The 12,708-nt window shown below is 32.1% G+C and overlaps 2 protein-coding genes across 4 annotated transcripts; one reads left to right on the top strand and one right to left on the bottom strand.

Annotated features, from left to right (window-relative positions):
- Nucleotides 1-1,444: 1,444 nt before the first annotated feature.
- On the bottom strand, nucleotides 1,445-5,069 carry LOC107912035 (NAC domain-containing protein 37). 3 transcript variants are annotated; one of them, XM_016840070.2, is made up of 4 exons: nucleotides 4,919-5,069; nucleotides 3,017-3,196; nucleotides 2,518-2,789; nucleotides 1,445-2,165 (listed from the first exon to the last, which is right to left on the bottom strand). In XM_016840070.2, the coding sequence occupies exons 2-4, from the start codon at nucleotides 3,180-3,182 to the stop codon at nucleotides 1,578-1,580; spliced, it is 1,026 nt and encodes a 341-aa protein (XP_016695559.2). In that variant the 5' UTR covers nucleotides 3,183-3,196; nucleotides 4,919-5,069; the 3' UTR covers nucleotides 1,445-1,577. The 3 variants fall into 3 exon arrangements, with proteins under 3 accessions (XP_016695559.2, XP_016695558.2, XP_016695561.2); XM_016840069.2 differs by having other exon boundaries at nucleotides 3,017-3,266; nucleotides 4,919-5,042; XM_016840072.2 differs by having other exon boundaries at nucleotides 3,017-3,193; nucleotides 4,919-5,040.
- A 4,799-nt stretch (nucleotides 5,070-9,868) lies between these two features.
- On the top strand, nucleotides 9,869-11,862 carry LOC107912036 (V-type proton ATPase subunit c2). Its single transcript, XM_016840073.2, has 3 exons — nucleotides 9,869-10,107; nucleotides 10,202-10,487; nucleotides 11,330-11,862. Exons 1-3 carry the CDS (start codon nucleotides 10,029-10,031, stop codon nucleotides 11,460-11,462), a joined length of 498 nt encoding a protein of 165 aa, XP_016695562.1. The 5' UTR covers nucleotides 9,869-10,028; the 3' UTR covers nucleotides 11,463-11,862.
- Nucleotides 11,863-12,708: the final 846 nt, after the last annotated feature.

The following is a 12,708-nucleotide window of genomic DNA, read 5'->3' as shown; positions in this document are numbered from 1 at the left end:
AAAAAATATCATATTTTCCTACATGGTTGCATATAAAATTACTAATACCTCCTTTGATTACGTAGTGATTAGGTCGGGATCGCAAGTTAATACCAACTTAGTTAAAGGATTTACTAAAATAACTTTGCATATTTTAAATAAGTTATATTATGACGAAAGTATTTTTCTTTTTCTTTTACTAAAAAAAATAATAAAAAAATTACAAAGGTTGATATTTGAACCTATGACACCAACATCTATAAATTTTTTTACCACTTCAACCAAAACTTTATTTTAATATTTATATACATTTCAATGTTATTATACAAATTATTTCACCGACATTATTTGTATATTTTGATAATGTCGTTGATTAAATTGGTGTCACAAGTCAACTCTATACCAACTCAAGAAAAATAACAATATCATGATAAACAATTGAAACGCATTTAATATTTTTAATTTCATGTATTTACCTATTTAAATTTCTATATACTCACAATTAAAATTTTTTATTTTAATTCATACATATTGCATGTGTTATTTTTAAGCTTTATCTTTTATTTATTTATTTATTGTATGTTATTTTTAAACGCTCACATGTACTCTAAATACGTGATTTCCATATACAAACGCATATGATAAAATTTATATTATTAATATAAAAACTTAATTTTTATATAAGTATCAAAACAATTTAGAATAATATGACGAATAATTAGTATAAATTTAAACTTACAATTAAAGGTTAGTAAAAAATAATATCTATTCAATATAACAAAAAAAATTTCCTCCTTTTGCTCAAAGTGAATCATGAGTCACTAAATATTGTATGTGCTTTTTTTGATAGAATGTCTAAACTAACTATAGCCCCTCCCTAACCCTTAAGTAAGAAGATAATGCACTTCAACACACTCGAACCCATGTCCTCATGCATTAACGACAATGCCAGTGCCAATCGAAGTAAAATTCAATCGGCATTGTTTGTATTATTTTGAATGTGTTATTTTAAGTTTTTTCAAATTTAAATTATTCTTTTATAATTATAAGTAAGTTATAATATAGTATTTTGAATTTATAATGTTAAAAGCAGTTAATTAATTAGTAAAGGTTATTAAAATTTCATGATTAGAGTTTTTTTAATAATGAAATTTTAGTCGAATTTATAATTTGATCAATTTAATATTATTATTAAATTTAGGTTGGTTTCAACTCTCTAGTCAGAGTATTGTTAATGTTGATCAATATTAATACGACTCGAACCCAAATTATATTTAGGGTGATGAACTCAGGTTAATACGGGATTTGATGTAATCATAAATTTAAGTCGAATTTTGGATTTTTAAGTTGTGAAATTAATTCCAACAGTTCAGGTTCGCAAGGCTTATAGGTATATCTATATACATGTATATATATTTATAATAGTAAATACTGATAATTTGAATGCAATTTTTCGAGCAAGAAATGGAGAGAACTTCACTCATTTCACAACTATTTTTCTTTTTACAAAAATATGTCTTCATTATGCATCAAACGATATAATAATAAGCAATAAAAGCCTCTTCATCATCATCGTAATCTCTTCATTTTCTTCCCCTTCACTTAGCAAATAAGCATATTCCAATATCACAATCTGAACTCGAATTCAAGAACTCGTTCAACTTATTCCCTTCTTCTCTACTACTATTCTGCAATAATATCAATGCCATGTCTGAGTTATTACTATTACTATTATTATTATTATTAATGGCGTCAAAGCTTGAAACTCCTTCACCCTCAAATCTATCTTCTTGGCTCAGCTGAGAAGCAACGAACTTATCAAGTGCTCTCCAATCAGTCAATTTCTTGCTATTGTTCAGCTCTTCATCATCTTCTTCTTCATGTTTAGTCTTCTCTGATATGGAGCTCGGCCTCTTTATTAATGGCAGTGATGGGCTTTCCAGCTGAGGAAGCTCTACAAACTGATCATCCGAGTGATCCACAAAGTTGGAATAATTATCTGCTTCTTTCTTACAAAGGAGATTTTGGGGTAAAAAGTTCTGCCTGGAGATGTAATCGATTGGATCGACCACTGAACTCATGCCACTTGCTTCATCATAGAAATAGCTCGACTCCCATACTTGCATGTTCTTGGTTTGACCAGTGATTCTCTTCTTAAAAGCTCTACAAACCACCCATCCTTCCTCCTGCAAAAAAAAAAAAAAGGCTTTAAAAACTAATCAAACAATAGCATATGACATATGAAAACTACAGAAGGAGAAATGGAATTTTGCGTAACCCATCATGTTGTCAAAGTGACAAGAATAAGGGTTGAGAGAAAGAGCCCATGCCAGAAAAGGAATAGGGCCGGGGTCGAAAAGCATACTAACTTTTTTTTTTGACTTTTTTTGGTCGAATCTTTTTTTGACTTTGAGATGGTGGACATGACATGAAGATGAAGAAGATATATATGCTTTTTTTTCATTTAATAACAACTATTTTAGACAAAGAATGGGATAATTTAATTAAGGATGATTATATATATATGTGTGGGCTTGCCTGCGGAGAAGCATGATCATCGGATTCGAGTCTGTATTCATGCATGATCCAGTCAGATTTCTGGCCATGAGGAGCTCGTCCTTTGTAGAAAACAAGAGTCTTCCTCATGCCGATCAGCTTTGATTTATCATACACTGCTTTGTCTCGCCCTGTTGCTTTCCAGAAACCAGCCATGGTTGCTCTGTTAGTTCTTGTCCCTGTTGGATACTTCTTATCCTTGTGGCTGAAGAAATACCACTCGTTTTGCTCCTCACATCCTATTTGGCATCTCTCTGTTCATCACCAACATACATTAATAAGCTCTTATGCATATACAGCTATACACACGTATACAACTGAACTGATCCATGTCTAGGGTTTTTAAGTTCTCATGCAAAAATGAAACCCAGACTGTGGATCTAGATCAGCAAAATTAAAGAAACCCTAAAAGATTATCAAAACCAAAAAGGAGAAAGAAAGAAAGTGGTTGGTGGTGATTTATATGTATATATATAAATACCTTTAAGATCCCACGGTTCGATTCTATAGAGATCGATTTCTCTGATAACATCAAGATCAATCTTCTGTGATGCAACTTTCTTCCTCAGATAATATCCAACAAGCTCCTCGTCCGTCGGGTGGAACCGGAATCCAGGTGGGACACATGACTCCGTTGACTCCATCATAACTCTTGTCGCTGCTGCATCAAGTTCACCAACACTACTACTATTAGCATTACCCACTCCTCGAGTCCTCTTACTTCATCATCTCTAAATTATAACCAATAAATCTAACTTAAATAAGAGAACAGGAGAAAAAGAAAAAAGACTTAAAAGGGTAAATGAAAAAAAAGCTAAAAGAGAGAATGAATTATTTCCTATTAAAAAGGTGACCAATGCTATAAATAACAATCAAGTGTATAACTTGAGTTAATTCATCTATACTATTCCTTTTTGTATCCCAATTTGCTATTTTTATATATAAAAAGAAAAAAGCATTATAGCTAGGTAGCTCATTTGGTAATAAGCAGCACTCACCCACAATGTTGTTCAGTTTCTCTTATGACAGAAACTTAAAAGTGAAAACCAATTATTTCATATATAAAAGAAGAAGAAGAAGAGATGAAAGGGAAAAAGGGGAAAAACAAAGAATCATTAGAATTAAAAAAAAAAATGGAACATAGTCCCCCCTCTAGAAAACAGACAACTAGAGGTTTGAGGTAATGATGTTGTCTTGTGTAGTTGTGCTGGTGAATGGTGGAAATGATGCATCAAGAACGGGGTTTCCATTACTAAACTATTGCTACTATATATATATAAACAAATTACATTCTTCATTTAAAAAAGAATAACTATACTATAAAGACATTTGAGATTGGGATTGTAAAGAGAGTAATATAATAAAATTTAAATTCACTTTAAAATTAAGGGGAATTTTAAATTTTAAATTTAATTATATGTTTTTTTACACTGATCACAATTAAGCATGCGTTTGTTTGTTTGTAAGACAAATTTTAAAAAAGAAAACAAAAAAAGGATGTTTGTTTTTTCCTTGGAAGGCAAAAAGAGAGAGAGACACCATTTCCATATGGATCAAAGGCCTGACATCTTCTGACAAGCACTATAGAAAAAGAAAACGAAAACGAAAAAGAAAATAGAAAAGCAGTGTTGATGAGGAACTTGCTGAAGCTGTGTCTGATCGCCAATGAAGCGGAGCCGGTCCACTTTGTCTGCTTGTCCAGAATATCCATAGCACCTCTGACCAGTGACTTCTTTTATGTGATAGGTTGATGATATACTATTACTACAAGAGAGAAAATCAAAATGCAAACCCGAACAAAATATTTTCAGGGTTTGGCTTTCAATTCTCGAATAGCTATACTTTCCAAAACGTTCACTTAATCAATAAAAAAAACGACTTTCAAACTTAATTCAGAATTTGGCAATAAGGTCATGTTTTCACATCATAAGCGAGGTGAGAGTCAAGATCGGGTAAGATTTTTTTGTCAGCAAGTTGCAAGCTGCTAGAGAGAGACCTAGAGTGAAAAGGAGATGGAGTCCAACTCAGGGTTTTTCTAGATCAAATCATCAGCTTAAGAAAAATTGCCGGTTAGTGTTAGAATGTGCAGAAGACAAAAGAAATGAACCTTCTAACAAATTGTTTACCAAATTTCAGTCTTATATATTATATGGAATAAGGTGGCTTTCTTTGACCAAACAAAAATTATGTGAAAAATAGAGAGATTAACCGGACTGTGACATCCAAACTTGTAACCCAGGGAAGCAGCGATGTGCTGCCTTATAGAAAGAGAAAGAGAGATTAAAAAGAAAAAACAGGCTGATATATGCAAAAGAATGTAGAAAAGAATAAATTATTGAATGGAAACAAAGATGATTATGCATGCAAATGCAAAGAAGCTTACCCGGTTATACGAACAATGAAGTAGTAGCTGTTGAGATAAGAAGACGAAAAGGAGAAGAATGAAGAAGAAGATGTGAAAAGGGACAGAGAATTATAGAATAGAAGGGGAAGCGAATCTAAAAGGGGAGAAGGGATAGGGGAGGACCGCTCGATTGCGCATGGTTGATGCCTGTCCCCACTGCCCTTACGTCAAAGCTTTCTATACTACCTTTCACTCTTTTTTTTTTTCTTTTTCTTTTTTTTTTCCGTTTTACATATCTCGACGCTTTCACGACAAGTCAATCTATATACCACATCTATTTTTATTTATTTATTATTTTTAATTAAAGCATAGGTTGATTTTATGATTTATAAAAATTAATTTTTTAGAGTTTATATTTATTATTTTAATATTCTTAATTTTATCTTTCTATTAAAAATACTACTTTTATTACCATGTTTTAATATGATTTTTATTTTTACTTTTTTATATAATACCTCCTATCTATAATCTCTTATAGGATAATACTAACGTATTTAAATTCACATTTTCTTACATTAACAATAATATTTTTATAATCGAATTATTTATTAATTATACATCTTGTAAATTTTAAGAAAAATAATAACGCCTCGTATGAGACTAATCCTAAGCTTAACTTAGCATAATAAATAAAATATTGTTAACTTTTTTTTATATATAAAGTCACTGCACTTTTCGTTTTAAATTATATTTATTGAAAACAATAGTATTCTTTACTGATACAGTTGCCACGTTGGTATACATTTTCGACAACCTCGGCCACGTGTTGCCGACTAAGAATCTTTCCACTCTGTCACTCACTGATTCACTAATATGTAAGACAATTTATAAATGTTAACTCTTCTTTTTAATACGTATTTGAATTTGAATTTTTTAATGAGATAATTGTATTATTTTTATTTAATAGGGTAATTATATTTAATAAAACTTATATATTTTAATATCGAAATATAATAATATTAATTTTTAATATTTAATTTGTGTTTTAGAATTGATTTAATAAAAATTCATAATTGCCTAATAATATTAACACTTAACTGTCATCAAATCAACTCTAATATCAAATTTAAATAACATCTGTTGTATTCAGGGGAGAAGCTAGAATAACTTTTTGGGGGGTCGAATGAAATTTTAATTTTTTATAGTCTATATCTTTATAATTTTTAAAGTATTAAATTAAATTTTTATACTTTTGGGGGGCCAAAATGTAATTTTACTTTTACTAATTTAAAAATTTTTTTAAAAAAATTAAAGAGCCTAAATGATAATTTTTCATTTTAGAGGGGCCAGGGCCCATGCCAACCCCCCTAGAATCGCCTCTGGTTGTATTGTATTTGACAAATTAAACTAAAATTAAATGGATTCATAATTAACACTAAATTTATTCTTTTAACAAAATTATGAAAATTTCAAACATAATAATATTAGCAATTGACTTTCATGAGATCAATCTTAAATCCCAAATTAAATACTAAAAAATAACATTATTACCTTTGGGGACAAAAATATATAAATTTTATCGAATACATGTACCAAATTGAACCAAAAATAATACAAATACCACACTAGAAAAGAGTGTCAAACTCGGGTACCAAATGATATATCATTTGAACCTGAATTTTTTTTAAAAGTGCATTGTTTTTTATCATTGTACTCAACAATTTTTATTATTATTAAATGGGTTAATACGTCTGAACTTAACAATTGTTCTTGCATTGGGTTCAATTTTTTTTCTCTAAATTAGCCCTTGAACTAGACAAATATTATTCTAACATTGGAGCCTGAATTGTTTTTTTGTTGAAGTTAATCCTTAGGGCTTTAACTTCTTTTTTATCCAATTTTTTTAGAAGATTAACTTAAACAAAAGAAAAATATAAATCCTGATATAAAAACAATTACAAAATTTAAGTATTAACTTAGATAAAAAGAAATTCAAACCCACCTTATTAGCCACAATTGTTGACCAATATATGATGGTATATATTCCTATCGTAATCCGAATGATAGGGCTGATGCATGCCCCAACAGGCGAGATCTGTGTTGATGATCAATTTAAACGAGCAATGCCGGCCTGGAGAAAAATGCAAGGACGCACTGGGGATTATATGGTTTGAAATTTTGGTTCTCATTTATTTTATGCAAATATCATAGAGTAATTCGGAATCAAGCATGCCGCACGTTCATGCTAAATTTGGATACCGATTTTTTGGCTTGGACCAATAAAACGTTACTTTTCTTGACCATATAATTTCATGCAAATCTCTGAATAATTCAAAAAAATGCCAAACTTTTGTACAAATTTTGTTAAAAAAAAACAGGAGAAGAAACGTTGAGTGCAAAAATTGAGTTACAGTCTTACAACAATTCAAATTCGCTTTCACAATTTAGTTTGAGAAGAAACAAAACTATAAAAAGGTAACATAATTTAACTGCATAAATTAATATGGTAAACTAGTCTATGTTAGAAAAATATAATTTGTTGAGTCTTGATTACTCAGGTTCGAAAATCATTATGTGCAATTATATGTGAGAGTTTCAAAAACCCACCATGTATTAATGCTATGTGTGAGTTTTGGTCCGGATTAATCATGTATTAAAGAGTACTCATAGCTAGGAGATGAGCCAGCGGTAAATACATTGATTTCAACCAATAAAAATTATTGCACAAATTAATTTAATTAATCTAAATCATCACCTTTAAAAAGAGCTTTCTATAATATAGTCTTGAACTCTATGATCACATGTATACTTCAAACATATATTTATATATATATATGTTATTATAAGACTCAAATCTTGTTAAAGATGATACATATATATATCCATCAATTACTAAAGCAAATGCTTGGATGCATATCTTTGTTTGAGTCATGATTTCTAAACAAATGGTATAATATAATATTATGGCCAAGAACATGGATACAATGGGGACAGGAAGTGGATGCATTGTCCACGTATGACGGTGGGGGGTCGGCGGTGGGTCTCCAATCATGCGGCGGACCGCATCATTGAACTCATTAAACCCTCATTGTGGACCCACAGCCACCACCTAGCTGGGGCGGTGAAGCCGAAAACCCATCTCTCTTCTTTTCATAGTTTAACACAACGATAGATATATAAGCAATATTAAATAATACTTGGCTAACATATGAAAATAAAATAAAATGTGAAGATAAGAGTTAGCGTAACCAGCCAAAGTATATCTTTGAGGGGTCCTATAAGGATCTTAAACCCCTTTTTTTCCTGACATAGACAACCCTCCAAACTCCTTTTTTTTTCTTTTCTTTTTTCCTTTTTTTTTTCTTCTCAATAACACTGCCTTACCTTAAGATATATAAAGCAATCTCATGACCTACACTTATATCTCGACACTCTTCCACTTGTACTCTTAAGGTGTGAAACACAAGCTTCTTTCAAGGGACTACCACCATGATTGCACCTCTTTGTAGGCATTAATTTCATAGCATTCGAATTCACAAAGAAATAAAAATACAAATTCTTCTGGACAATATATTTTAAAAATTTATCAGTAAAATGTCATTCTATGAGATGATAATTGACCATCATGTGATGTAGAGAGTAGTGGATATATCCTGTGGCTAATTTATATTGAAAAGCATGTGAATGATTTGAAAACAACACCCGAACAAACACTTTCTTCTCTCAAATGGTTTGCAAATTGCAGTAAAACCAGGGTTTTTAATATATCAGAATCATTGTGAAAGAATAGTTGTGTTGAAGGTTTTAACTTTTTTATCCTTTTAGGTATGTGTATATGTCAGTGAAAGAACAGTAACACTGAGAGACAAAACAGGTTTTAGGGAAAACAAGGAGTTTTTCAGTTTTCACAAAGGGACATATGTGTCTGATGTTGATTAGTTGGTCGCCTGTAATGGATAGGCCATTCATTAGACCACGTTTCTCAACAGGGAGAGCTCTCAAATATGTAGAGATGGGCCATTTTGATTGGCAAAGAATGGGCGACAATTTGATAATGCCATAACAAGGGAGGGGTGGGGGGGTCCTGGTGGTTTACAATGGGGAATTGGGCTCCTCACTGTATACATATTCTTTGCCCCATATGAGGGGTCCAATTCGCATCGATTATAACACGATGGAAATTGACTTGTTAGATCTCTCTGTTTAGCTCATGTTGCGCAGACAAACCTTTTTTGCTCTTTTTTCTTCTAGATTCTACAATTTGGGATTCATTATAATTATATTACGTTTTTCTTTCCCTTGTCAAAAAGGTTTGATTCTTTTTGTTGGTACCTTTTATTTTTCCATTTTAATAAGCTTTTGATAATACCCCAAACACACACACACACTCACACATGCAATATGATTACAACACATGGTTTTTACAAGATTACATATTTACACAAGTTGTGATTATTTAAATAACTTAGTTTTTCTAAATTAAAAAAAAACATATTTACATACAGTCTTTAAACTAATTAACACGTTTCAAGTGCATTAAACTTAATGGTAAGTGATTAAAGACAATGGTTAAGATAAGGTAATAGGGTTTTTTTGGTTTAAATTAATGGAGCCATCATTGAAATAATTAAAAAGCAAAGGCAATTAATATTATGGACATTGTGATGACCTTTCCATAAGTCCACTATCAGAGCTTTAGGCTCATTTCAAATCGTAAAAGACCAAAATGGACTCATCACTGGATAGCACAATTAAATGATTACACTTTGATGGTTTGTTTTTGTCCACATTAGTTGCTATTATTATTTCACGATTGATAAGCCTCTTTGAGTTGAGTTTTTTTCTAGTGTGAAAATGCGAAATTTTTTAGTATTGTTTTTGGGCTTTTTAATTATTTTTTAAGGAGTAGACCCATGAAAAAGTTCCCTAATTGAGCCCAAACTAGGCCTAAAATATGCCCATAAAAAACTTGTTCTAAAACAGGCCCAAGAAACATTTTTAATTGAGTTAATGGTATGGCTATGGGCATTGGCCACTAAGAAACTTCATAGTTCGTTTTGCATCTCTGTTTCTCTTTCTTCTCTAATTATTGAGGAAATCCACCGATCAAAGTTGTTCAAATCGTGGGTGAAAGTTTTGAGAAACTAAAATGGCGTCCACATTCAGCGGCGATGAAACTGCTCCATTCTTTGGCTTCCTTGGGGCCGCTGCTGCTCTCGTTTTCTCCTGTAAAAATCATGAACCCTTTTCAACTCCAAAAATTTTGCCGTTTTTGATCGGTGCTAATATCCGTATCCAATTGGTTCTCGGTTTTTTTTTCAGGTATGGGAGCGGCGTACGGAACGGCCAAGAGCGGTGTCGGAGTGGCGTCGATGGGAGTGATGAGGCCAGAGCTGGTAATGAAATCGATCGTCCCCGTTGTTATGGCTGGTGTTTTAGGTATTTATGGGTTGATTATTGCGGTTATTATAAGCACCGGGATTAACCCAAAGGCCAAATCTTACTACCTTTTCGATGGTTATGCTCATCTTTCCTCTGGTCTCGCTTGTGGCCTAGCTGGTCTCTCTGCTGGCATGGCTATTGGAATCGTCGGCGATGCTGGCGTTAGGTATTCTTATCTAATCTGATTGCAATTACCTTTTCTTTCTTTTTTTTTTGCTATTTTCCCTTTTCATCTCTTTAAGGTTGAAATATTGTTTGCAGAATTCAAATTTTTTTTTACCTGATTCTAGTAATAAAAGCAATTGAACTTAGGGCATGCTAAAATCTGTGATTTCGGAAGTGTAGTCTTAGAAGTCATTTTGGTGAAGTTTTAGCTTTTAGATTTGGCTTGCAACTACTCGCACCTAAGTCTTGTCAAAAGGCATTTCAAAGTACGGGCTTAAGTTTCTACATGTATATACATAGTATCATAGAGGCTCTTGTACTGAGTCAGATTTCATTTTGGCCCCTCTACTCAAAGAATTGGACAAATTAGTCTCTATATGTTACATCAAAGAGCAAACTAATCTTTTTGTTAACAGTAGAAATGGATGAAATTTTTAATAGAAAGGACCAGATTGCTGTTTGATCTAATGTACTGGGGCTAATTTGCCCATTTTCCAAGTAAAAGGGGGCAAAATGCAATCTGATTCCTAGCACAGGGGCCTCTATCATACTTTTACCAAGTAGATGCTCATAGTTCCCAATGTGGGTTTGGTGTGTTACATTAATATTTGTCTCATGATACCTGTGAGCCATATAGTTGGCTTTTAGAGAGAGAAAAAAGAAATCTCTTTTACAAGTCTTGTGAGAAGCTTGGAATAGTTGCCAATGGATAATTTCTTGCATTGCATCCAATTTATGGCCGATAGTCATTGTTGTTTTCTCTCGGTTACTTGTATATATAAATTATGGCAAGTATGAGAATGCACGAAGTTTGATTTAGTTTGTCTGTGAATTTATTTGCAGAGCCAATGCCCAACAACCAAAGCTTTTTGTCGGAATGATTCTTATTCTCATTTTTGCGGAGGCTTTGGCTCTGTATGGACTCATCGTTGGCATCATCCTCTCTTCTCGAGCTGGACAATCCCGAGCAGAATAGAGTTCAAGGTTCTAAGACTTGGGCTGTTGCTAGTTGGTGTCACTCAGCTATCTCTTCTCCAATAGCATGCACTGTGAAACATTTTTCCAGAAGTTATTTTGCATCCATTGATGAATTTCTTGAAGTGGTTTATGATGTTTGTATGATTGAGAAGATAGGTGTAAGTTGAAATAAACCTTGTTTTGCATTTTCTTTTTTAATCTATGCCTTTAGGCTGTAATTTACATGTAAGTTGAATTTAATGTATGATTGCTCCACTTTGTTCAGTTCATCATAAGCCTAATCAGATGGTTTTAACTTTTTATGTATATTAGATAGACAATATGTGCATCCGTTTGAAAATTGGATGACTAATGACACTTTCCACCTTATTTCAATTGAAGACGACTTTGGTGGATTATGTGAGTTGGTGCAATTTTTTCATATCTTGATTGAATTAATTTTTTCCATGTCAAGACATATTTTATATAGTGTTGGTGTGATATCAATTTTTTTCTATTTTGGTACTTGAATTCTGTCTTATTTTTCATGTCTCATTTCATCTAAAAAATTATTGGTGTCTAATGAGAATGCTACATAATAATTTAGATACCAATAATATAAAAAGGAAAAAAGTTTCTGAAGTGAAAAAAGAGTATGGTTTAAGAGCTAAATAACAACTTAAATCATAAGCATGTAATTAGTTTGATTTAAATAATGTGATAATGTGCATGATGAGTTTAAAAACTCACACATGTAATTACACACATTGAACTTGTTATAGAATTATAATAAAATATATCATAATTCGACCTGTTCTGATGATCCAGAATCTAACTCAGAAAAACCTCTTTTATATATATTTCTAAAGACCCTCTTTAGGGGTGTATGCTCTCCAGACATTCTAATTTATTTCTTCTTCACCAAAAAATCTTCTTTCTCCCTGCTCTAATCATCTGCATCCCCAACTTAGTTATGAACCATGCACCAACAAACCTGAATATCAAAAAACCCGAAGCTTTAGTCTTTGTTAACAATGTCGAGGACTCATTGACCATTGAATATATTTATTTTATGAAAACAACAATCACAAAACAAGCTTGTAGTCTTGAGTAGAAGATGGCTAACAAATGCGGACAAGGACCCCTCCAGGTGTGAACGGAGGCACCAAGGCTTAAGGAGGCCCTTTAAAGCACAAAAGTCTCAGAACAAGCTCGTAGGCCTGAGTAGAATGTTTAAAAGCTCTAAAATGCTTATAGCATTATTT

This window comes from Gossypium hirsutum, chromosome D11 (assembly GCF_007990345.1).
Source record: "Gossypium hirsutum isolate 1008001.06 chromosome D11, Gossypium_hirsutum_v2.1, whole genome shotgun sequence".
Lineage (NCBI taxonomy): Eukaryota > Viridiplantae > Streptophyta > Magnoliopsida > Malvales > Malvaceae > Gossypium > Gossypium hirsutum.
Note: the sequence above shows the minus strand (reverse complement) of the source record. Positions and strands in the feature narration are given on the sequence as shown.